Source organism: Heloderma suspectum, chromosome 2 (genome assembly GCF_057233095.1).
Source record: "Heloderma suspectum isolate Gila_16-S chromosome 2, 16-S_ref, whole genome shotgun sequence".
Classification (NCBI taxonomy): domain Eukaryota; kingdom Metazoa; phylum Chordata; class Lepidosauria; order Squamata; family Helodermatidae; genus Heloderma; species Heloderma suspectum.
Window position 1 is genome coordinate 228,030,855 of NC_139459.1, and position 27,199 is coordinate 228,058,053.

The 27,199-nt window shown below is 43.3% G+C and overlaps 1 protein-coding gene across 1 annotated transcript in view; it reads left to right on the forward strand.

The window, feature by feature from the left end:
- COX10 (cytochrome c oxidase assembly factor heme A:farnesyltransferase COX10) overlaps positions 1–24,693 on the forward strand; it is a 169,132-nt gene extending 144,439 nt beyond the window's left edge. Inside the window, exons 6-7 of the mRNA XM_084838344.1 lie at positions 775–1,007; positions 19,898–24,693. Of these exons, the coding sequence (XP_084694470.1) occupies positions 775–1,007; positions 19,898–20,304 (640 nt within the window). The 3' untranslated portion in view covers positions 20,305–24,693. The remainder of the gene's footprint in view (positions 1–774; positions 1,008–19,897) is intronic.
- The last annotated feature ends 2,506 nt before the right edge of the window (positions 24,694–27,199 follow it).

Consider the following 27,199-nt stretch of genomic DNA (forward strand, 5'->3'; position numbering starts at 1 on the left):
AGCAGAATCCACAATTGGTTTGTAAAGCTGGTAAAATCATGTTCCAGCTTATCAAATCGTTGGCTTGGCCCATTTAATTAAAAGTTAAATTGAAGGCAGACATTTATTCCTTCTCAGCATTCTAACGAGATCTGTGCACATCCGTGCTTAGGCTTATTTTGCAATTCTGTACAAAACACTATGAGGTGACTGGTCTATGTAGGGCTATAAAAATCCACACCAAACATTTACATGCTTTATTAAAAATAGTTTCTTCCCCGCTGTCAAGAGTGGACGTAGCCAAGGCTGGAGCATTCGTGGAATCCATAGTTTAAGCTTATAGGATTTGGATAAATTAATTCTTTGTAATCAGGGCACTACATTTTGAATGCAAACTTCTGTTTAAAGCATTACATGGTGTAATTAAAACTTGGATGATATATAGTCATATTTCCAATAATAAATATGTTGTAAGCATTGTAATATTTGAGTGTGTGTGTGTGTGTGTGTGTGTGTGTTTCTGGATATATGTTTAGTGCTAATATGGTTAATGGCAAGTTGCACATACTTACACCTACTTTCCTAGTCTCCTGCCTATATAGGTTCCCCAAATGTTGCTCCCTCCTTGTTGTGCTCTCATAGACGCTTGCTGAATGAACCTTTATTCTATTGTCATCACTGTTATCCAGCTTTTTAAAAGTGATCAGAAAAGCATAGGGCAAAAGATAGCTGTAATAGAAACTGGCCTGAGGTCCTTTTACTAATGTCTTCTGTATTCTCTGCTTCTTTTTGCAGCCCTCTGCTTGCTGTCTCCTTTGCTGTCACCTGTGCAGTTCCAGGAATAGCCCTGCTGACCCTTGGAGTAAATCCTCTTACTGGAGCCCTGGGAGCCTTCAACATTGTTCTGTACACATGCTGTTACACACCACTGAAAAGAATTAGCATTGTCAATACATGGGTAGGAGCTATGGTTGGTGCCATTCCCCCAATCATGGGCTGGACAGCAGCAACTGGCAGCCTGGACGCAGGTGAGTACAACACGCAAGTCCATTGGACTGTGAATGAAGAGGATCCAGTGCCTTTTTTCTCTGTCTCTTTTTGCTTTGGGGCCACTTGTTTCTCATAAGACCTCTTTGGAAATAGGAAGATCGCCTTTTAATGAATACCTGCCAATATTTCTCTAAGATTATCTAAGAAGTTCTACACCTTCCAGCTTGACTCTTTCCCACATTGAGTCTTGCCTGACTCTTTCCCACATTGAGTGATATGCTGCAGTTAAAACCAAGATTATCTCAGTTTCAGGACCTATTAGATCCTCTGAATCTCAAATCTAGAGAGGCTTATGGACAAGGCCTTTGGGAACATGATACTGACATCCCTTTCCTGGGGTGACAGCTCCTCTGTCAATGGAAAATGGTCTTGGGGAAGGAGGGGATCACACTGAGGAAGAGGGAAATGAACCCTTAGAAGTGACCCATTCCTTGGGTGACAAAATGATAGACTCATGCCAAGGATACACCTCCAGGGGTGGGGCATGGGGCTTGTAGTAGTGGGTGATTCGATCATTACAAACATAGAGGGGCTGTTCACATGACACAACAGCCCACCATGGGTTATTTAACCCCTGGTGAGGCTGCAGTGCTTGCAGATTGCATGCAGCCGCCATTTTGCATACCCATCCCCCACTCAGGTTAACACAACACAACAAGCCCTGAGTGGGGGTTGCATATATAATGTGGCACAAGGTGACTTGCCTGCCTATCTGTCTAGATAACCTGATAGATAGTGATGGGGAGGAGTCAGTACCAGTGATGTAGGGAAATGTAGTTGTGTGGCCCTGGAAGCAAAATTTTGGTTGCTAAGTAAGAAGTTAAAATCCAGGGCCTGCAAGGTACCTTTCTCGGAAATGCTACTTGTTCCATTCACAGGGCCTCCTAAACAGACAGACCTGGGGGGACGGGGGAGGGAACTAAATCCGTGGATGAGACACTGGTATTGGGAGGGAGGGGGTTTGGATTTATTAGGCACCAAGGGACAATTTAGGATGAGCCAGGCCTGTACAAAGGGGCAGACTCCACTGTTGGGACCCTCAGATACGTGAAATAAATGTGCATCACGTTGGTAACCAACAGACAGAGACTGTAGAGTTTGGATTCCCTAATCCAGACTTTTCATTTTATTTTGTTTGCTGACATAGAAAACACCCAGCCCTGTCTGTTGTGTCTCCACATGCCAGAAAGTAGCGTCGAATGTTAGTTACCTGGTAGACTGCTTAAGACTGTAAAATGCTTCCTCCTCTTTTCCCACCTTCTCCTAAAAGCAAATAGATATTGCTTTAGTGATGATCAAAAGAAAAAGTTTATCTATTGAGAATAGTAAAGCCAAGAACAGCAGTATGTAGAACAATCTACTGTGTTTTGCTCCTGCACGTCTGTTGAAATGAATAGAGTGCTGCGCAAGACCAGTACGTAGTGAGGTGTGCCTTTCATCTACTTACTGTTCAGTGAACTGCCTCCTGTGATGTTTGTAAGCCACAAGCAGGTGGCCACTTACTATGTATTTTTTGCTTAAAAGTGTCCCACATGGAGACTGAAACTATGTGGCAGGGTGGTAATCTTCTGGCTCCAGCTGAACCAAGCACTGCCACGCCCCCTTCCCCAGTCTGCCTATGTACTGTGTGAATGTACTGAATGGATAGGACCTATGTACTGAATGTACTGAATGGATAGGACCTATGGACCACTGGCACCCTATGCAGTTGGAGCCACCACGTAGGGTGTCTTCAGGCGTCACCCACACCGAGGGTACCTCTCTTCACTACGTTTTTGCACCTACATTCAGCTGTGGAATCCTAAGCCATGAACCCAGCTTTTTACACACAGCACACTTCAAGCGTTCTTTCAGAAGATCTGCCAGTAAGCAGTCTGCTAAACAGAAATGTATCAAATGCATGCCAGGTCTGTCTCCTATCACTCTCTTTCCATTGCACTTGTATGAAGTAACATTCACTCTGAAATCATACTAATTTGCCACTTTCTGTCATTTGGTCTGCTCTGGATATTTGCTGTAGTTTAGCTGAAGGTTTTGATTGCATATGAGATATATACTATGCATGTGCACGTGTACTCTCAGGTTGGCATCTTGGAATTCATTTGCTCAGTGCAAGTGTTAGAATACCTGTCAAAACATGTAGCCAGTTCTGTATCTGAAACAGATAAAGCAATTATACATTATGTATATATAACTGAAAATATGTAATCTATAATAGTAGGCAATCTCATACATGGCTTTTTAGGCCTTGTTCTCTTATTATAACTCAAAACACCAAAGCTTTCCTACTCCTTTCCTCTCAAATTGCTCACCCATATGTTTATTGCAGGGGCGGGGGGAGCACAGGAAACATTTCTTGGCTAAATCTTTGTGTCTGTAGTTTGTTTATCACTTTCTAAGAGAAGTCATGAAAACCTTCAGTATGAAGACGTAGAGTGTGCCATCTCCACATGAACAGGCTCCTATGCCCTGTCTGGAACCCATTAATGTTTCATAATTAAGAAGCAGATGTAACTTGGCTTCATGTATTAGTGTGGAAATATATTTGCACCTTGTTAAAAAGAAAAGGAGAGCTTACCCTATTGAACAAGAAACATAAAGCAGAGGAGAAAGAAAAGAAGGCTTCCCAAGATTTCATTGGTGCTTGCGATGCTTTGCGTTTATTGGAGAGTTTCTCCTCAAATAAGGAGTCCATTTTTTTCTGGGCTGTTATGCTAAAGCTAATTCATTCGGAGTGAATTACCTTTTCATTCTTCCTTTGGGCAGGGTTTTAATATCAAGACCGCCTCCTGTTTCCACGCTGGAACATGTTTACTTGATCAGCTCCAGTCCTGAGTGTTTCCCACAACTTAAAACTTGTTCTTAGAGGGTAGATGCTTTGACTTGTGAAACAAAATATGAACCTTTGCTGTTAATGGTGATTCGAAATTGGTCAGGTCTAAGCCAAGGGAGCTCAGAGCCATCATTTTTATCATCAGTGATGGTAGTAGAAATCCAGCACCATTGTTATGCTAAAGTAAGTCAGCTGGTGTATAGCTTCAAGTTCATGCTAAGGCCTGAATCTCTCAGCAGTTTCAAGCCTAAGATGTCCATTTCTCAATGAAGGTACAGATAACTTCCCTTTCCAAGAGTTATATATAATATAACTTTCCAAGCTTGTATATATAATCCTAGCAAGTCATACAATTTTCTTTCCCCCTCCACTTAAGCATGCCAGTGTTCCATAGGCATATTTCTCATCTAAACCTGGCAACAGTGAAATTGGATATATTTCTCTAGTCAAAAAGAACAGGACTTCTCTAGAAATGTCTTTCAAATGGAAGCTATTTTCAGCTGTTCAGAGATTTGAAGGCTATTGTAAATCACCAGGTTTAGAAAAATGCAGGTACGTAGCCAAAGTTGCTAGTTCCATCCAATTATAATAATTCAGAAATGTCTCTTACATAATCAGCTTCTGAATATAGTATCGTACTTGCTGCCTTCAATGCATTCAGAACAATCAAGTATTTGGTATTGTTAAATTTTCAAGCAATTTGATCCCACCTCTGGTTAGTATCTTTTTCTCTTTCAAGAAGGAAAAAAAATTGTAGAGCATCAATGGAAAATGTCAAGAGAACAATATCATTTCCCATTTTAGCAGAGACTTAGGTTAAATATCTTCCTTGCTGCCAGAAGCCGATGGCTTGCTGACAGTATATAGACTTTATTCATTTGCGGACATGTCTCTAGCCCAAAAGAGAAATAATGATAATAGGCATTTATGCAATGTGTTTAAAATTTTCAAAGCACTTCCAATACATTATCACAAGAATCCTCACAGCAGTCCTGTTAGAGGATAAGGCTATCAATAGCTACTAGTCCTGATGGCTATATATTACCTCCAGTATTGGAGGCAGTATGGCCCTGTATACCAGTTGTTGGGAACACGAGCGGAAGGGTGCTATTGCACTCATATCCTGCTTGTGGGCTTCCCACAGGCAGCTCGTTTGCCACTGTGTGAGTGGAGTGCTGGACAAGACAGGCCTTTGGTCTGATTCTGCATGACTCTTCTTTGTCCTTATGTCCTGTAAAGCAAGACCAATATTATTTTATCCCTGTATAGTGAGGAAGCTGAGAAGATAGTGGCTTGCCTAAAGTTACTTTGTGAGTTCATTACCAAGGTGAAACTTGAATCAAAGACGTAAGCTTACATTTTTTGCCACTATGCTATACCATTGTAACATATGAACAGAGGAAACTATATGTTCTTTGATGGAAATGATGTTTAAGCTCTGTGGGTCATGGGAGAGGCAGCCAAGAAACTGCAAGACGACATCCTATTCACAGCCTGGGATCATAGCACTGTATAATCTTTTTTCCTGTTTCCCCTCCCAACTGTATCTGGTGGTGTCTGTCCGCCAGTAGAAGAATCACCACTGGTGGAACAGATTGCCCTTTCCCCCCACAACCCTCCGTGTGCCCCCCAAATCTGCTCTGGTGCAGTGGGGAGGAGAGGGGAAGTCCCGTTGCACAAGCGGCAGTCTGCCTGTGTGATGTTGGTGCAGCACGATGTTTCTTGAACTATTAGAATGTGTGATTTGCGCAGGAGCCCTGAGGTCTAGAAACCAATTCTATTTTTCAGGAACATTCGATTTTGATAATACCAAGAATGAAATAGTTCTGTGACTGACAACATAATGTTAGCTATTTCTAATTTAGTTGCACAGAATTGCAGAGCTACTAAGATTGTACTGCAGAGCAGAGAATTTGTCTCTAGCCTGAAATTCAACAGCTAAAGAATCCTGGGAATCATAATTTCATTTCAGATAGTTAAACATGTCTACTACATATAGCTCCAGAAAGAAACTTGAAAACATATTGACAGTTTTGCACAAAAAAATATGCAGAAAACCTAGGTGGAGAGTAGTCAGAGGTGGTTTTATGTATACCACCCTGACATCCTTTGTTAGACAAAAGTGCAGGTTAGAATTTTTCCAAATAAATAAATGGTATTTTTCCTACGTAGCATAACTATCAGCATTTACAGAGACTTTTCTCTTTCCCCATACTTTTCATAAATCCTGACTCAGCCATTCACAAAATGAATGGTGCAGAGTGCCAAATTCTTCACCAACAAACCCCCCTCAACTGTGCAAATGTGCATATTTATCGGGATCATGCAAATTAACTTTTTGAAGACTTTCTTAATTTGCATGGCTTTATTTGAAGAGTGTTTGTCTTTTATGGGTTTAGGATTTATATGTACAATTCCAAAGTTTAGACTCCTTTATGTACTAGTTTCAAATCATAGCCATGGCTGGTAGATGGTCATCAGTCCATGAGTATGCTTTGCCTGCTGATGGAAAATAAGTCTGTTTCAGTTTGTTGTTCTTGTTCTGTTGTTGTTCTTGTATTTTTTTCCTCAAGCTGGAGCTTTGTTGTTTCAATCCCGATGTCATCTCTTTTTTAAAAATTAATTTTAATTGCAAAATTGAACAGAACAAAAGAGGGGGGAACAGCAAACAACCACAGAAGAAACATAACAAAAAAAGTGTGTTGGTTCTAGGGATGTACGAAAGTCACTTACCTTTAACGAAATTTGATTCGCGGTGGGGGGGAGGCGCTCCGTCCCTCCCCCCCGAAATTCTGGCCGGGGGGGAGGCGCTCCGTCCCTCCCACCGAAATTCTGGCCGGGGGGGAGGCGCTCCGTCCCTCCCACCGAAATTCTGGCCGGGGGGGAGGCGCTCTGTCCCTCTGCCCCCGAATCCTGGCTGGCCAGGCCCACAAATGGCGGCGGCCATAGCCGCCGCCGTTTGCGTCCCTGCAGTCAGCCGTGATAGACTACGTAAATGTTTACGTAGCCTATCATGGCTGAGTAAAAAAAAAAAAAAACGCATACGCAAATGGCGGCGCCCATTTCCGTTCCTTATTTTGGCATGTCTAGTCTACGTAAACATTTACGTAGATCTCGTCTACGTAAACATTTACGTAGACTACGACGAAAATAAGGGGAACGCAAATAGCGTAGACGCTACACTATTTGCGTTCCCCTTATTTTCGCCGTAGTCTACGTAAATGTTTATGTAGACTAGACGTGCCAAAATAAGGAACGCAAATGGCAGCGCCCATGGGCCCACCATTTGCGTATGTGTGGTTGGTTGGTTTGTTTTTACTCAGCCGTGATAGGCTATGTAAACATTTACGTAGCCTATCACGGTATTTTTTAAAAATCTAGCCGTGATAGGCTACGTAAATCTTTACGTAGCCTATCACGTTTTTTGTTTTGCTTTGTTTTTTTTACTGGAAATGGCGGTGGCGGCAGCCAGTTGGAAGACCAGCCGCCAGAGCCGCCAGAGCCAGGAGTGTTCGCCCAAGGTAAGTCCCGTCCCGGGGTGGGGGGCGGGGGGGCAGACCGTTTCCCCACCAATTTCGGGGGGCCAAATGCGCTGGCATTCGGCCTCCCTGATATTCATGGCAAAATTCTCTGACATCCCTAGTTGGTTTCCAATAACCATTCACATTAATGAGAGAGAGAGAGAGAGAGAGAGAGAGGGAGGAGAGAGAGAGATTCAACACTTCTGTTTAAAGTATGTATGTTAGTATAAGCAGTCCATATATCTAAATAAGGATCCAGATGAAAATTGGCGACTGTAGGATATATGTTCAAATGCAGCAAGAGCAGTAAGATCTTCAGCCCACTGAATGATAGGTGGTTGGTGTTTATACTTCCAGGCTTGGAGTATGAGTCTCTTTTCAACTGTTAGGCTTCTTAAAGTCCACGTTTGCTGTCCATCTGTTCACAGGAATATAATTTAAAAGTGCATGAACATCCACAATTATCAGAGATTTTTCAAGAAGAAAATGTATGCAGGCAGTAGCTTCCAACCAGAAGGAAGCCACCACAGGGCATGCCCACATGATATGCTTTAGTGACCCATTCACCACATTATAATGCCAACATCTAACAGAGCTAGTCAGCTTTTTCTTCACCAGCCTCTGTGGTGTACAATATACATGAAATATTGATTTTTGTTGAATCAGCCTCAATTCTAAATTGACAGAAGTAATACATATGGAAGCTAAGGCCATTTTCCATTGATTAGGCTGTATAGAGCATTCCAATTCCTTATTCCATTCCTCTCTAATATACTACTTTATTACATTCCAAAAGACATTTATAGACAGCTATTGTAGGCTTAGCTTTCTGATCCAATTAATTATTCCAACTATATAGGAGGTGCTGAATAGACACCAAAAGGTGCTGTAATTGAATATATTGCGACCCAGCATTAGATGATAAGAGATATCTACCAGCAATACTGAAAATGGTAAAAACATATTGTTCGATCCTATTAACAGATCTGAAATATAAATTCCACTATCAACCCAATTCCTCCACAAAAAAGGCTGTTTCTCTATTTTCAGATCAGGATTCCCCCATAATTTAGCATGAGAATATGGATCAAACTGCAGCTGATGGAGTATTATATGCCATGTCTCTCTGAAATTGCAGGAGGAGTCATTCCTTTATTTTAATATGCCTCGTTCCTAGTGCCATCCAGCCAAAAAGTGATGTCAAATAAATTGACTCCAAAACAACCCTTGGAGGAGTATTAAAGCAAAAAGATGTCTTCCAATCTTTGGTACGAGATAGCAGATAAACCTTATGAACTAAGATCTGGAAAATTAAATCCTCCCTCCTAAATTGGCAACTGCATCATCTAAAGCAAAAACCAGGGAGAAAAAGTACACACACCACGCACAACAAAATGCTGCATAGAGTTTTTGAAAATATGTTTGGGAAATATATAAAGGAAACTTCTTCAATGCATAAATTACCCATGGTAAGACATTCACCTTAAGTATATTAACCTTTAAGTACTTGGGGTAATGTTAATCCCCATGTCATTTGACTTTGCTGTGTATAAACCTCATGACTGTAATTTTCTGTAGCCCTCTCTCCCATTGATCGAAGTCTTATTTTTATTTACAGCCAACAAGTACGCAATTCAAAAGAATGAGGTTGATATTGTAAAGGAGGAAAAATATGGGTTGTGACTACAGTAAATGTTGCCGCCTACAGCCCAAGACTTGTCTTGCTGTTACTGCATTTCCTTATGAAGTCAATACATCCTGGTATCCTTACAAAATGGTGGCTAGCTCCCAACTTTGGAAATGCACTCTAGAGACTGTAGATAGAGCATAGCAAGCCCATGCCATGAGAGTGCCTCCATGTCTAAACCACCCTGTCTGCTATGCTAGAAGTGACAAGCAGGGGTCTTTGCCATAATATGCTTCATCAGTTAAAGGGATTTACTCCGGGTAGGTGGTGGTGGCAGAGCAGATAACAGCCTTGCAAATGTAGCAGACGTTAGAGACCGACAGTGGCCTGGAGCCATTGGTATTACTGCTCCCAAGAATGTTTATCTCAAGAGAGTATTTAGTTTATCTCAGATGCCCCACTTCTGCCTTCTGTTTTCCTGAAAGACATCTTGTCCTGATTTTCATTCATTTTCTGAAAATTTAAATAATTCCTGGGGCTATGGAATTTATAGACTGCCTGTGTATGTACCAATGGTAATCATGCAGAGGCTGATTTTCAAATTGCCTTGACTTTGTAATTCAAATTGGGTCGTGGGGTAGACATTAATTATGTCAGCCAACATCTATTTACAACCAGGGATTTTAAACTGGGCAGTTCTTATCAGCAAGTGAGGTTTGGCAGATGGATGGGTTTAGCAACAAAACAGCAAGGGGAAAGGGGAAAGACAATTGTGTATGGCCCTTCCCCATTTGTATGGCCCTTGTCTGCCCAGAAGGGGAGTAGTAAAGAGAAGGCCTCAATTTGTTCCAAATAAGTGGCACTGAACTTTGTTCCTGTTTCCTTCAAATTATTTTTTATTAACTAGATTATGTTTTGAGTAGCCTATAGGCAAAATGTGTAACTAAGAGGTTTCAGAGAAAAGGTTTCAGAGAAAAGGCCAAATCCTCTTTGCCTGGAGCAAATTATTCTGGCTATTGAGGGATGTGTAGAGATTTGAGCTGGGATGGACCTTAGCAAAGCCATGAGACTTTCCTTCCTCTTCAAAATGATGATGATGCAAGAGGCTTCATACTCAATTTGGACGGAAGACAGAAATATCGTCATTGACGTGTTAGCACAGGACACACAAAGGCAGAGGACCATGTTGCTCCATGTAGTAAATATGGAGGCAGATGGGCAATGCTAGTAGGCAGCTGTTTTAAATTTAATAAGACAAAAGTCCGTCGATTATTTCCCCCCCACACACCAGTTTCCATCCCCACCCTTGCTTTCTTTTGCAGACACAAAGGCAATAGTGATTCTGCCATTGGGACACCTGAGGGACTGATGCAATCAAAGTCAAAGCCCAGTCAATAAATTCATTGTCATCTACACTGTACACAGCTGTGTTAAGTTCCAGGCGCTTTCATCTTCCAAAGAAATAATATTCAACTACCCATATGGGACAGCTGCTCCAATTCATCCCACCTCTCAAATCTGTATTACAAAGTAGCCAGTAGGGGGCACCAGAGTAGTAGCAAGAAAGGTGAGTGGACTTAAGAAAGGGCAATATGCGAGATTAAGGATCTAAATTAACTTCAGTAACAGTCATGTTAATTAAGGGTGTTACAGAATCATCCTGCAAGCAAGTTGTTTGAACTTGCCCTGTACCACATTGTGAATAAGGCCCATCCTCTCGCACTCCCTGCAACCTTGTCCTCTCTGGGCTTCTGCTATCACCCTTCCACCCTCTCACCTGTAAGTAGACCTCTGCTGCCAAAATCATTCACCTCTTTCATCACTCAGATCACAAGACACTCTTCCTTAAATCCCTGTACTGGCTTCCATTCCTGGATCCAGCACAAACTCCAATCCCCTTTGCCTTGACCCTCTGCTTGCATATCAGTGTCCATAATCCTCAGCCTTCCATCTCCATCCTTAGCCTTCTGAAGTTCTTCTGCTCCCTTAAAAGACACTGCCCTTTCTCCCTCACGGCCCTTACCTGGACTGCCTCCAAAACAGCTGTGTGATGCTGCCCCTTCCTTCCTTCAAATTCCTTCCCAAAACTCACCTTTTCCATGAAGCCTTCGATGCAATAGTTTAATTGTCATCCCCTACTGAAACTAAGCCTAGCACATGTAACTGAAATGTCAAACTCCCTGCCCTCCGCCTCCTGATTTTTACTTTATTTTAAATTAAAACTGGGAGGCTGCCATGCTTCACCGTGAAGTGCTGCCTTTCAGCCCCATTTTTATTTTGGTCAAAAGAGTGTGTGTTTTGTTTTGGAGCTCGGACCCCACCTCTGCCCTTAACGTAGGTTACTTTTTCGATAATAACCACTCTTACTATCAGAGGCACCTGCAATGTAAGAGGTAAGAATTTATGTAGTCCAAAAGGGCTCTTTTGCCTCTAGTACAAAAGCTAAGAAGAAGCTAATGTTGGGTTAGGAAGAATATGGTGGTGTGGGTGGCAAAGTAATGTACAGGCGATGTAGAGTCGGAAAAGGGTCATGCAGTATTCTGCACTTCACAACATGCCCTGCCCTTGGTGAGGTTAACATGCCAGTTGAAGAGAAAAGAGATCAGAGATCTTATGCCTGTTCCCTCTTCTGGTCTTCCTCACCCCAAATCAGGTGGTCCCTGGCTGTTGTATCAACTTGCCCTTGGGTCTTATTATACTGCTACTAAATGCTAAGTTAGTCAAGAATAAAACATCACTCATCCATGATTTCATCGTGGATGAGCGGGCCAACCTGGCATGTATAACTAAGACCTGGGTGGGGGAACAGAAGGGAATTAGTTTCACCCAGTTGTGCCCATCTGGGTACTTGGTATTTGCTTCAACACAGATTCGAGGGTCAGGCAGGGGGCGGTTTGCTGTGGCCTACAGGGATTTCATCTTTATCTGCATGCTTCCTTTCTGCCAGTCTTCCTCTAAGTGCTCATTGTGACTGTTGGAAACCTGGGTCAGGTTAGGGATTCTGCTGATATACTGTCCACCTCACTGCCCAGCAGTGGCCCTGGCTAAACTGACAGAGATGGTCTTGGACATGATGCTGAGGACTCCTAGGAGTAGCGTCCTTAGGGACCTCAGCATCCATTCTGGAGCTGTCCAATCTGGTGCATTTCAGGACTTCATGGATTTGTTGTTGTTCAGTCGTTAAGTTGTGTCCGACTCTTCGTGACCGCATGGACCATAGCACGCCAGGCCTTCCTGTCCTCCACTCTCTCCCGGAGTGTGCTCAAGTCCATATTCATTGCATTGGTGATGCTATCTAGCCATCTCATCAATTTTGAACCAATCGGTTGTTCCATGTCCGGTTCTTACTGTTGCTTCTTGAACCTCGTACAGGTTTCTCAGGAGACAGGTAAGGTGGTCTGATACTCCCATCTCTTTAAGAATTTGCCACAGTTTGTTGTGATCCACACAATCAAAGGCTTTAGCGTAGTCAGTGAAGCAGAAATAGACATTTTTCTGGAATTCTCTTGCTTTCTCCATGATCCAGCGAATGTTGGCGATTTGATCTCTAGTTCTGCCTCTTCGAAACCCCGCTTGTACTTCCAGTAGTTCTCGGTTCACATGCTGCTGAAGCCTAGCTTGTAGGATTTGGAGCATAACCTTGCTGGCATGTGAAATGAGCACAATTGTACGGTAGTTTGAGCACTCTTTGGCATTTGCCCTTCTTTGGAATTGGAATGTAAACTGACCTTTTCCAGTCTTGTGGCCACTGTTGAGTGTTCCAAATTTGTGGGCATATTGAGTGCAGCAGTTTAACAGCATCATCTTTTAGGATTTAAAATAGCTCAGCTGGAATACTGTCATCTCCGCTAGGACTTCATGGATAGCATTACAATTATGATGACAAAGATGTCATCAGCCTAACACGTGTAGCAGGTCACACTCTGGAATTGGTATTCTCAGTTGGACAGGAAGACAGTGATCTGAAAGTGGGGGATTTAATATTACCCATTTGTCATGGTCAGATCACTACCTGTTGGGGTTTAGACTTTCAGCAGCTTTCCCCCTCCACAAGGGTGAGGGACCTATTAGAATAGTCCACCCCCAGAGACTAATAGATCCTAGTTGCTTCAGAGGGGTCTAGAGGATTTTCCAGTTGGTATGACTGGTGCTCCTGTTGAAACCCTGGTCACTCTATGGGACACAATTGACCAGGGTGGCTGATGCAATCACAGCCAAGGACCCTCAACCCCTTGGCAGAGCCAGATTAGCTCCTTGGTACACCTTTGAGCTGAGAGCAGTGAAGCAAGTGGGACATCATCTGGAACACAAGTGGAGAAAGATTTGTGCTGAATCTGACCGAACACTAGTTAGAGCTTATTATCAAACCTACTCTGTGGTGGTGAGAGTGGTGAAGAAGGAGTTCTCTTCCACCTCCATTGCATCTTCACACTGACACCCAGCAGAACTATTTCAACTGGTGAAGGGGTTATTACAATCTGACTCTTATAGGAAATTGGTCACACACTTGTTTGCTTGCTGTGATAAATTCTCAGGAGACTTTGAAAGTAAAATCAGTATGACTTGGACTCTACTATTAGCGCAGTTTCATTAACAGAGGTATCCAGAGCACCATCTGATCCAACTGTATTGGATGAGTTTCAGTTGTTGAGGCACAAGGATGCAGACAAGAAGCTTGAACAAGTTTGACCAACCACTTGTATGCTTGACCTTGCCCATCTTAGCTTGTTACATCTGATAAGGAGTGAGGAGGTTGATTTAGTCCAGGAAGTTGTAAATTCCTCCGTGAGAGAGTAGGTGGTACCAGCCTCTTTGAAAGAGGCAGTAATCAGGCCACTCCTGAAGGAACCTAACCTGGACTCGGAAGTGAAGGGCAACTATAGGCTGATTGTTAACATCCCCTTCTTGGACAAGGTGCTCGAGTGTGTGGTTGCCAATCAACTCCAGGCATTCTTGGATGAAGCTGATTTTCTAAATCTCCTTCAGTCTCCTTTAGGCCCATTTTTGGGACAGAAACTGCCATAATCACCCAGTGGAATGGCCTTTGCCGAAGTGGGGGGAATGCAACCCTGTTGGTTCTTTAGACCTCTCAGTGGCTTTCGATACCATTGACCAAGGTATCCCCCTGGATAGGGTGTCTGGGTTGGAAGTTGGGACCACTGCTTTATAGTGGTTCCATTCCGACTTGGTTGGCCATTTCCAGAAGGTGCTACTGGGGGATTACTGCTCTGCTCTGTGGCAATTATGTCACAGGGTATCCCTCCTGCCCCCCCCCCACACACACATCTACATGAAACCACTGGGGGAGGTCATCCAGGAATGTAGGCTGATGTGCCATTAATATGCAGATGACACCCAGCTTTACCACTCCTTTTAATCTAACCCAGCTCCTAAGCAGAGCTATGGCCTGGATGAAGGCCAATACACTGAAACTCAGTCCCAACAAGATGGAGGTACTGCTAACAGGTGATTCATTTGCCTGATTGAGCAGTGTTCACCCTGTTTGGGGGGGCTGCATTCCCCCTGAAATATCAGTTGCACAGTTTGGGGTGCTCCTGGATCCATCATTGTCACCTGAGGCAAAGGTAACCTTGGTGCTAGGAGAGCCTTTTATCAGCTTAGGTTGATATACCGGCTGAGACCCTATCTGGACAGAGATAGCCTGGTGACAGTTATTCATGCTCTGGTAACTGCCTGATTAGGTTACTGCAATGTGTTGTACATGGAGCTAACTTAAGTTAGATTTAAAAAGAGCTGCTAGGCTACTAACTGGGATGGTCGACACAATCATGTAATGCCACTCTTTTGTGAGCTGCACTGATTTCTAGTCCATTTCTGAGCCTAGTTCAAAGTGGTGGCGGTGACGTTTAAAGCCTGAAACAGCTTGGGGCCAGAGTATCTGAAGGAACACTTCTTCCTGTATGTCCCTGCTCAGACCCTTGGGTCTTTTTGGAGACACTCCTATGGGTGCCCCCCACTGAAGGAAGTTAGGCAGCTGGCTGCCAGAGAGGGCCTTTTCAGTTGTGACACTTCATTTATGGAATGCCATCCTCAAGGAGGCTTGCCTAGTGCCTACATAGTTATCTTTTCGGTGCCAGCCAAAGACCTTTCTTTTCTCCCAGGCATTTTAGAGTCCTAGTTTTTAGATTTGGTGACTGTTCTTATAGATCTTTATCTATTCCTGTGCTGTTTGTCATTTTGGATTGTATTTTATTCTCTTAATTATTTGTGTTATTGGGCAGATTAAAAATATAATTCAAAAATGTGACTCTCGTATCAAACACATTGAGTAATCCAGGCAAAGTTGAGCACTTCAAAGCTCCATTGCGTTCAGTGAGGGAGAGGGGCATGTGCTTAAATCTCTCCCAGTAGAATTAATGCGACTTAAAAGCACTTAACTTGGCTGCATTGTGCCCATTGTATTTGGGGGTCATAGATTCAGGTTTAAAAGACTCTGTGTAGATTTGAATACTTGTATTACATTCAGATAAATGATTTATATTTTAAAGTTTGATTTTAATTTTAAAGTTTAGTTTTAATTTACCTTTTAAAAATCAGTTTATCTGTTCTTATACCGCAGTATCCCATCACAACATGCTGAGTTATGTAAAATACATTTTGACATATTGATAGATTCAGTCTTACAGTATAAAAAGCAGAGCTGAAATTGGACTTTCTAACCACATAATTTGTAGATGTTAACATTTCTCCACCCATTACAGCTAAACCTTTAATTCAATGTGGGCAGGCAGCGTGTTTCCACTGGATCAACTTTTGCTCATGAGCACATTCAGATGATGGAAACAGAATTCTTCAGGCAAAGATAAGGTTCAGTTATACTTCATCTCATTTTCCAGGTTGAACATGGAACGGCCACAGCTACGGAACTGCCAGTAGTGTTTATCCAAAGGCAAATGGGTGCAGCTGGATTTATTCTTGTTTTCCAGCTCTAATCTCCCTCATCTGGATTAAAGAGGAGTAATTTGTTTTAACATCTTTTTAGCTAAGAGGAGCTGGTTCGTTACCACACCAAGATAGAGGAAAACAACCACACGCAGTTCTAAGTACAGGCCATTAATGGGTAAACGTAGACTTCAAAATCTCTACAACTTCTTACATAAACTTAAATATGTAATTTGTTTTCTAGAGAGACAAGAAGCTGATGCTTCTCTCCCCCCGCCCCTTCCCCTAGTGTGTCAGTCAGCTACCAGAATCTGGAAATAATTTTAAAATTCCTTCATATTATTCAAGGCAGAAGAATTACTAAAATTGTGCTTTAAGCAAAACAGCATTCTTGGGTTGCCAAGGCAGTAAACAATAGCTTTAGGAAATGCAGTAAGACTTCAACATCTGTTTTGGAGCTGATACTTTAACCATTCTGTGTTTATTTTACATGCCTGGTTGGCCATCTCTGTCATACATATATGAAGCCAAAAGCCAAGACAATGAAAGAGGTAGCAAGTCAGTTTGCAGCTCCAACTATAGGCCTTGCTTTCTGTGCTTGGTTTTTAGCATAAAGTGCCTTTGGCTTTACTCTGAGTTCGTGAATGATAACACAGTTAAACAAATCATACTACATTACAAGACTTTTCAAATTCACCTAGGGCAGTCGTGAGTGGAAAATAACTTCATTGTGCTCTTAGTGCATATACCAAAACATAATCTCTGATCTCCTAAAGTTTATTTGACACTGTTTTTTTAAAGCCTCATCCTAAAGAATTGCTTCAGCCACAGAGGAACAAACAGGAGTTTATGCCACTGCTACTGAAGGACTGTCCTAAACATGGCAGGTGAGACAGAGATGTCCTGCTCTGCTCCAGTTGCCACTGAATTCCAGAAATTCCCTTACTGTTCTAAAAGATGAGTGCAAATGTATACCCATGGAGGGTTCACAAGGTTGCTCTACATCCCTGCAAGGACTGCCAGCTGCCCCCTCTGAATAAGGCCACTGCACCACACCAGTGGCTGATGAATATACAGAGGAGGAACACCAGTGGCTATTGCTATGCCAGTGCCAGGACTGAGTTTGTCCCAAAATCACTACAAGACTGTCGTCTCCTTCATTGTAACTACCTCAGACAGAAATTTAGAAAATAGGAAGTTGGTTTCTCATGATAGAGTTGTGCTAAAATGTCAGATTTTGTACTGCATAGCAAGAAATGAAGCCGCACATGTTGCCATCCAGTGACTGAGTATCTCCAAAAATGCTTAGATCAAGAGGATGTGTGAGAAGGCATTTCTCTTGTAAACCAACATCCTGTGTCTCCTTCAGAGGATCAGGCAAACAGCTGGATGGTCTGTGAATGGGAGTCTCCATCTCAACTGAAATGTTTAATGTTTTCAACAAGGTATGATAGTTGACAAATATTGCTGAGGCAACATTAGGGCATCTTGCACTCTTGCTGCTCCCAACATCCATCCTTTTGTAGGCAGATTCTTGATTCATACAAGAAGTCTTAATACCAATGTAAGAAAACCAATTCAGAAACTCAGTCTATCCAAACCAGTAATGGCCTATAGAAGTTACACATTAAAGAGAATAACATTTTCTGAAGAAGTTAATGGGTTTCTGTGCTAAATCTCAGTGGCACAGGATCCATTCTTGTAGCATAAGATGTTGAAAGTGGCCCTTATTGACCACAGTTATGAGGAAATGTTCCATAATTTTCATGACAATTATACTGTCTAGATCTCTGACTTCTTATTATGGTTTCCTTTTCCCCTTTAATTGTTGCTTTCAGATCAACTTTTAGGTGGTGTTCAGGGATAGGTAACTCACAGACTGAAGAAATAGGCCCTGAATGTTAACGTACTGAAACTATTTTTCACTCTGCATTTTCAGATCTCTGCATTCAACTTAGACATTCACTAGGTCCTGTCACTCTCTTTTTAAATGCTAAGTAAAGTGTAGAGGATTGAGTGACTAATTGCTGAATAACACTGATGAGCACTATCAGGCTTTTGTGGACCTAAATTATGTGGCTGCCAGAGGACTAGTTTCATGTACTTAGTAAATCTATGGCAGAAATACAGCAAGGTAATATTCCTATGGTGATTGTCTGAAATCTACTCTAGATTTTGGTAGAGAGAACTTTATTACACTTCTATTAGGTACTTAATTTTTACTAAATCTGCATTACTTTTCTCCACCGTGTGTGTGTGTGTGTGTGTGTGTGTGTGTCCGTCCGTCCTATGCAGACCAGGGTACTGTGCCAAGTTTATCACAGTTAGTTTGGACAATGGGAAAGTATCTTGCATTTAGCATTTTTTTTTAAGGAAACAAAAAGGGTATTGAATAGGAAAACCAAAGGAGAAAATGCATCTAAGCATTTTCTATAGCAAAGGGGGAGGTGGGGTGAGACTCTTATGGAGGAGTTTAAGGACTTGATTATATTTCTACTAAATCATTGTATGAATAGTTAATAGGTACTTAGCTCATTGTCTTCTGCTTACTATGTAGGATTGGTTATGATGGCTTAAGAAGTCAACGTTCATTGGTCCTGTCTGGGACTACGGATGTCAGAGAATTTCGCCACGAATCTCGGGGAGGCCGAATGCCAGTGCATTCGGCCCCCCGAAATCGGTGGCGAAACGGTCTGCCACCCCCCCACCACCACCCCCAGGATGGGACTTACCTTCAGCGAATCTTCCTGGCGGCAGCGGCTCCGGCGGCGGTGCGGCGGCGGCGGCCAGTCTTCCAACCGGCCGCCACCACCACCATTTCCAAGTTTTAAAAAAACAAAAAAAGTGATAGGCTACGTAAAGATTTACGTAGCCTATCACGGCTCAATTTTAAAAAACACCGTGATAGGCTACGTAAATGTTTACAGAGCCTATCACGGCTGAGTAAAAAAAAAAGCACGTACACAAATGGCGGCGCCCATGGGTGCCGCCATTTGCGTATGCGCTTTTCTTTTTTTTTACTCAGCGGTGATAGGCTACGTAAACATGTACGTAGCCTATCACGGCTGACTGCAGGGACGCAAACGGCGGCAGCTGCGGCCACCGCCATTTGCGGGCCCAGCCGGCCAGGATTCGGGGGTGGAGGGACGGAGCGCCTCCCCCTCCCGGCCAGAATTTCGGGGGGGAGGGACGGAGCGCCTCCCCCCCCGGCCAGAATTTCGGGGGGGAGGGACGGAGCGCCTCCCCCCCCAGGCCAGAATTTTAGGGGGAGGGACACAGCACCTCCCCCCCACCGCGAATCAAATTTCGTTAAAGGTAAGTGACTTTCGTACATCCCTATCTGGGACCCTGTCCCAAAGTAGTCATCCATACTTTTATTGACTATAGATGAGACCTCAGGCACTAGTCCCCTCTGAAAGCCTAGGATTCTTCCTTTCTGCAACCATAGAATTGTGTGAGTGGAATTCTGAAAATTACAAATACAAAACAAATTGTAGATAAGGGATAGGATTCAGTTGCATGTGTGAAGCTTGCCAGAAACTGACTAGAAGCAAAGGGCTTGGGACAAGAAGGGCAGAAATGTCCCTGCAGCCACTGGATGACTTCTGCAGATGCTGCCTACAAATGTTTTTATTCCGAAACGGACTGCTAAGAGAAAAAAAACCTAAGATGAAATGCATAGGAATCTGTCACCAGATTCTGCATCCTGTATGGCACAAACAGCCTGATATTTAGTAACTCCCAGGTCTAAAGCAGGTATTTAGAGTTTATGTTGAAAAGCAAGTAAACAGTTGTTTGCAGCTCCATCATGTATACTTTTCACTGCCTTGGGGCAAGCTGATTATATTAATGAGACTTCTGCACCTGCAAGTGATTTACTGGGCATACAAAATGAACAAGCAGAAACCTCGGCCAAGTTATCTGAATTTCCATTTCAGTGGTCCTAGTGAGCATTCTAATGCTTTAATTTTTCTTCTTTTGCAGGAGCATTGCTTCTGGGAGGTATTCTCTACTCCTGGCAATTTCCTCATTTCAATGCACTGAGCTGGGGCCTCCGCGAAGATTACTCCCGAGGTGGCTACTGCATGATGTCTGTCACTCATCCAGCAATGTGCAGGCGAGTGGCTCTGCGTCACTGCTTCGCCTTAATTGGACTTTCATCACTGGCTCCTGTCCTTGATGTCACCACGTGGACTTTCTCCATAATTTCACTTCCTATCAACCTGTACATTTCCTACCTCGGCTTTCGTTTCTACAGAGATGCTGACCGTGGCAGCTCCCGAAAGTTGTTTTTTTGCAGCCTCTGGCACTTGCCATTGCTCCTTTTGCTCATGCTAACATGCAAGAAATCTTTGCATGAGAAGGAAAACAAAACAGAATCCATGAGTTGAGATCATGTGGAAAAAATAACGTTGTCGTTGTGTAACTATGACTTCAGAAGCTCCCATTTAAAATGGTATATTTCAATTATGCAGGATATGAAGGGTTACGTTGCTCTGTTCAGAGAAAGTCATATGTGTCCAGTGAACATACCTGATCATTTTCAAATTAAATTATTTTATTTGGGACACTTATACAGACAGCTTTTGGGTTTGATTATTGTGATGCGAGTTCCTCCTATTGAGTATACAGAGATGACCTTTAAGATCCATGTAATATCTTAATAACTTACTGTCTGAACAAGTGGCCTTTCTCTGATTTTTCATGTGTATCTTCACTTGTAAGCACTGAGAAAGGAGGGTTAACTAATATACAACAATCAGTTTCTAGGAGTACATTCCCATCCCAACACTGTCCATACCTGGCTGTGAATTTTGTAATTTGAAGCTAGAGCAAACAACCAGGAAGTGTCATTCTTTCAGGGATGCTCTCTGTATTGCATCTGAGGACACCCAATTTCCACCATGATTTAACTTCTCATCCAGAATTGGTAGTCCTCAGTGCCTTTGGACACAGGGTCTACCCATAACTCCAACTTACAACCTGAGAAGCACTTTTAGTTCCTTCCCACATATGGCCATTTTCCTCCTTGCTTTTAAGCCTTGAGTTACCAAATGGGAAGAACTGTAAAAGTACAAAAGAGAGAGTTTTTGCAGGTGTACCTTGTGAGGCAGGGATGAGCTGCTTCTGCTGAATTTCCCTCTTCGGGGCAGTAAAAGAATTCTGTCCTCTCTTTCATTTGGACAACGCCCCCCACATGGGCCTGATCTCTCATTTTCTTTGTTTTTCTCTTACAAAATTGTTTTCGAAATCATAGAACCATAGAATAGTAGGGTTGGAAGGGGCCTACAAGGCCATCGAGTCCAACCCCCTGCTCCATGCAGGAATCCAAGTCAGAGCACCCCTGACAGACGGCTGTCCAGCCTCGTCTTGAATGCCTCCAGTGTGGGAGAGCCCACCACCACCTCCCTAGGTAATTGGTTCCATTGTCATATTGCTCTAACAGTCAGGACGTTTTTCCTGATGTTCAGCCGGAATCTGGCTTCCTGTAACTTGAGCCCATTATTCCGTGTCCTGCACTCTGGGATGATTGAGAAGAGATGCTGGCCTTCCTCTCTGATAGCCTTTCAAGTACTTGAAGAGCACTATCATATCTCCTCTCAGTCTTCTCTTCTCAAGGCTAAACATGCCTTGAGAAGAATAGTGGTAGCATTACCAGAGCAGCCTACCTTCTAGGTTCTGACCCACTATTAGAAGACCAATTCCTTAAATAACATACATGCATACATACATTTATATCCTGCTTCTCAGACAGTTATGGCCTCCCACATGGTGCCTTTCCTGACTGTGGTTAAAGCCCTAAGCTTCTCCTCTGTAAGCAAGCCCCTTGTTGGTACAGTTGTGCAACAAATCAGTAGAGTGTTGGTGATGGAGAAAGCAAGGCATTTAGACATTAGCTGACCTTGTTGAAATTGCCCCTAATGGACTCTGGTGTAAGTGAGAAAAGCAAAAGTGACCATCACCTTGTAACGAAGTAGCTCTCTTTTGAGTGAGACACAGCCAAAAAGCCAGGCGCCTTCATCCCCAACCTCAGCAAAGGTGGGAGAAAGGCACAGGAATGGGGTTGACAGCATCATGCAAGACTAGATCAATCAATTCAGTTTCTAATGGACTGCTTAAAATGCATTCCCCAAAGGCGAAGGTAGAGGTCAAAATTCAGCAAAACATGAATGTGCTGGATAGCAAGAGTGATATCTGGTAAGTTACCTAGTCAACTACCTGCAGTATGCCCCCATGGTTGAACTCCAGCCTTGACACCTGTCTTTAAGACAGTCATTAACATGTAAAATCATATTTTGTTAAAAGAGTCAGATATAGTAAGTAGGACTTCTGTTTCCAGCAAGTACAGCCACCATCCCCAAGCACCCTCTTTTGTTATATGGGATGGAAGGCCAACTCAGTCTATCCCAAAGCAAGTAGCACCATTTCTAGTGCCTGTGAGCAGTGTCTGGCTCATCAGAGTTGTGATGTCACTGCCTTTCTCTGAACTGTATAAGAAGCCTCGGGTCTTATACAGTGGGGGCAGTCCCAAGTCCCCCTCTTCCCAGAGGTAGGAGACCATGCTGCTGAAATCGCTAGGTGCCTCACCCCTCCAGGGGTAAGGTGCCACACTGCTGCTGAAATCACTCAAGAGTCTCTCCTCCCAGAGGAAAGGCTCCATGCGGAAATCGCTGAAATCACTAAGCTCCTTGTTTGCAAGAGCAAGGTGCCAACAGTGGGTGCTTTGCCTCCCCTAGTCAAGGGTCTCTGCTTTCTTTCCTCTTCATTTGAGACCAGGAATTGCAACACACTGTAGTTACTGTCTGCAGGAAAGGGCTTCAGGCTTGCCCAAGGAAAGGTATAATTGTTTTTAGAATGTCTTAATACAAATTGTAGCCTCCATCCCCTTTTTCCCTTCTGTGTGTGTGTGCACGCACACTTCAAGCCTCAGGAAGACTCCTTCCCACAGCCTTGAAAACTACTTTTAGGCCTGGAGCTCAGCTTCACCAAGAATGCAGCTAATTTCCTCACCAAAGCATAACTTAGTGAAGGCTGGAGCATCCCCAATTAGTCTGAAGTGTTAAATCCATTTGCTCAGCTAATTCCCCCAAAACTAGCTTGTGCATTTGAATCTTTGTAAACCCCAATAAAACACTCTATTGCCAATGTCTAAAGATTCCTTATAAGCGGGTGTGTGAGTCTCATTAGAACATGTGCAAGTTTGTACATGGGTCTAACTACAGCACATCACGTAACAACCTCTAACAGCTAGGATGAAATAATCAGGTGCTTTAATAGCCTCACTTTTTAGGGGTAAAACAAAAGGGGGAGGACAGAAAGCACATGTCCCTCAATCATGAGGAGAGTAGACACTGTCCTCAAAAAAATGGTTTTCTGCCTTCCCATGACTCAGTCATGCATGCAAAATTATTATTATTATTAATTATTATTATTTCAGAAAGAGCCTGGCTGACAGGAAAAGATAGAAGGAATTACTGCTATTGGGACATGGTTGTTTTTTAAGGAAGGGATTGTTTAAAAGCTTTCTAATACTGGGGCTGGTGAGGTTAGTGATAGTGACTGGTTAGGTGAGGCTTTGACACTTAAGTCCATCCCTTAAGACAAGGATGGCTAAATAGTGGTCTCTGGGCCTAGCCTGCCCCTAGATGACTGAATCTACCCTTTAAGAAACACGGGGCTGTACTATACTTCTAAGCAGTACCTTGCTTGCTTCACATTCAAGGAACCCAATGCGTTGGATCTTGATCTAGATACGTGCAAATGGGCTGGTGGAACCAGAATTCCCTGCCCCCAAACGAATCCCCAAAATCTGAGTGGAGGCATCTTCTCTGAGCAGAGCCTTTCCATGCAGAGAAGGCAGATCCTGGATCCAACCCATTGCTTTTTGCAAGAACAACTACCCCCAACCCAAAAGAAAAATGACCCTTGTTGTGCTGATGCTACAACTGTTCTGTATGAATGAACCAGCATATGGGTGCTGATGCATATTGGCCCCAAGGCTTAAGAAGTTGGCCATGTTTTGTAACATTCCTGATGTTTTAGGACTTGCCGAAATTTCACAGCTTATTCTGAGTGTTCATGTCTTTATTCAAAGAAAACAAAAGACAGAAAAGAAAGAATAAGTATGCAGAGATTCTGCCAGAATTCTTGTAAGGAGGTTCTCTCCATTTATATTTCAAACAAAGCTTTTATACAATGTATGACAAGGCACAACTTTGGCTAACACTGATTGGATACAGAACATTACAGAGGCAGGACAAGTTATATAATACTTCTGATTGGTTTGTAACTGCCACATAGCAAACCAATCATTATTAGTTGCTATTCTGATAAGCAGTTCTTACTGTTCTGGTTTTATCTAGCTTTTCAAGTGGCATTGAAACGTGGGACTAGGAATTTTCCCCTTTTACTCCAACACTTTCTTTCACCCAGACACTTAGTCTGCTTGTTTTTGTTTATTGTTTATTACTGTACTTTAGTACATGCAAGGATAGTGAAGCGCAGGGTCAGAGCAAACGTGGGCCTGATTAATATTCTTCCACGTGCCTCACCCGTTATTCTTTACTTTGAAGATTTATACCCTGTCTTTCAATCAAATGATTGTCAAGGTAGCTTGCAACTGTAATAATACTCCCCCAAAAAACAAACCTCACGCATAATAGTACATAGTCTCAGGGGCATTCTTAGAAATAAAGATGGTGCTGGAGGCTGGCGCTTTGCTTTGCAGTATGCCAACCTTCCAATTTTGGTGTGTGTGTTTTTAAACAAAATATAATGTTAAAAATCTTAAAAAAATAAAAATCAGGAGGAGCAGGGAGTGTGGTGGGCACCAAGGGAGGATCCACAAGCACAATGGTACCCATGGACTCCACACGTTGGGGACTCCAGGACTAGGGAGTAAGCCCACTGGACTCAAAGGAATCTATTTCCAAGCAAATACGCAAAGCACTATGCTGTTAATGTGGAGAACCAGTAGTATGAGCGAACGCTAGTACCGACCTGGTGCGCTCCAGGTGTTGTGGACATCACCTCCCATCAGCCTCAGCCAACACGGCCAATGGTCAGGAATCCTAGGAGTTGTCATCCAAAACATCTGGAAGGCCCCAAGTTAGGGAAAGCTGCCCTAGGAGCTCAGCTTCCTATTTTGCACCATAAACAATCTTGTTAAGGAAAACAAACTTGCAGCAACACTACATTAGGAGCACTACATTAGGTGAAGCATTTGAATGACTGCTTTCAATTTTCTATCTATGTTAATGATAAAACACCTCACGAATTGGAGGGGGGATCCCAAAGAGGGAGGAAGTGTGTGTGTGTGTGTGTGTGTGTGTGTGAGAGAGAGAGAGAGAGAGAGAATGAATGAATGAATGAATGAATGAATGAATGAATGAATGAATGACTTATGTGAATCTACCGCTGGATTGATATATTGCCTTATTAATTGCAAACACTAAGGTAAGCATCACTTTTGGGGTATGATTATTCTGCAAAACTGGCTGTTACAGAAAAGTAGCTAGGGTGCACATCGCCAAAAAAGAGAATGCATCACCTCTCCCACACACCCCAAAAAGACAGGCATGCATAAAATTTGCATATGCAAATATATATATATATGGCTAGGCACAAATTTAGAAGTGATTCCTATAATTTAAATGGAAATATAATTCATCTCACTATAGCGGGGAGAGCTGTGAGCACTTGGGTGCCTGCTCCGTCTGCTGTCCGTGCTAACTGTTGATGGGCAGATTCTCCCTTCTTACACTTCTTTATCTATGTCTGTGGGCATGATCCAGATATTCCACTGCGTATCTCAGCTAGACTTATCATGTAGGTTCTCCTCAACCCTTTCTTATTTGCATGGCGCAGACCCCACTTCGCTAAAGTCAAGCCCTAAATTTTACCAGTCCTTTTATCTTTGTTGTATTAGATTAATACATCAGTGTGCAAAATGCTTTACAATTTTGGCCTAAATTCTATTAACTGTGTTGTAATCCAGGGTGGAGAACCTCAGGCCCTGGAGCCAAATCCGGACTTCCTGGGGTCCCAAACTGGCTCTCCGGGGTTCTCTATATCACCACAGCCCTTTCCCTCAACCACCGATTGTTTGGTGGTTGTGCAGTTTTGTGCAGTCCCCCCCCCCTTTCCTAAAGGTTGAAATTCCTAAAGCTTAGTTACCTACAGTAAGAGCTTTAAGCTACAGTATTGTTTTTGTGTCTTCAGCCCCATGCCCTTTGCCTTTTCTCACCACTGGAATGGAGTTTGGCCCTCAGGCTGAAAGAGGTTCAACATCCCAGTTGTAATCATTGAATCTGGCTCATAGGGGCGTACCATTAAGCCTATGGATGAGCTGGTATGGAAGCCAAGTTTCCCAGGATCAGATCAATATTTAGCCACTGGATTGTGCTTGCCAAGAATTTCTCATGGACTTATTAGGTATTGATTCAAGATCAACAATATTTCTAAACATCAATACAGAGTTCCCTTGTCTTTAGTGAGAGGTTCACTTGCTGAATGTGCCAGAGGCTTGCACTGGAAAGCATGATCACCAAGGCAAAGCAATCTGCTTAGTGGGAGAGGCTGCACATTAATATCAAAGGGAGAAGAGAAACGGATGGAGCCCTATCAAGTACTACTCACTTCGGTTTTCCCCCCTTCTCTCTTCCACTTTTTCCAGTATGGAGCATTCTTGCTTCCATAGCAGTCTCAGACCTAATGTGCTTCAACTAAACAATGCATTCACACACACATCTGCTGCCCCCCCCCCCAGCCTTTCTTGGCTTAGTCATTGCTTTGAAGTGTTTACATGTGTCCTCATGTTCTTAGATCCCCATGAGATCAATATTACAAGGGAGGGAGGTGGGAAAACATGCAAAATACTAGGGCTGTGCAGGGACCCCCCGAAACGACTCGGAAGCTGCTTCGTGGCTTTGGAGGTGGGCCCGATTTGGCTTGGGCTGATTCAGAGGGCCCCCAACCCGACTCAGCCCTGAACCCAAAGTGGGATTTGGATGGCTGAATCCTGCTTCGGATCCGCCGACGCCCCCATGCAAACCTCCAGCTCCTTACCTTGCCACTGCTGCTACCTCCATCACTGCCACCTCCTCCTCCTCCGTCACTGCCGCCTTCTCCTCCACCACCGCCTTCTCTGCTGCCACCGCCGTCATCACCACCACCAGCTCCTGAGGCCTGGATGCGCACCAGCTCTTATTGCAGGGAGTCGCCATTTTTAAAAGCAACAGCGGCAATGATAGAGGCAGCGGAGGTGGCGGAAGCGGCAGCGGCAGT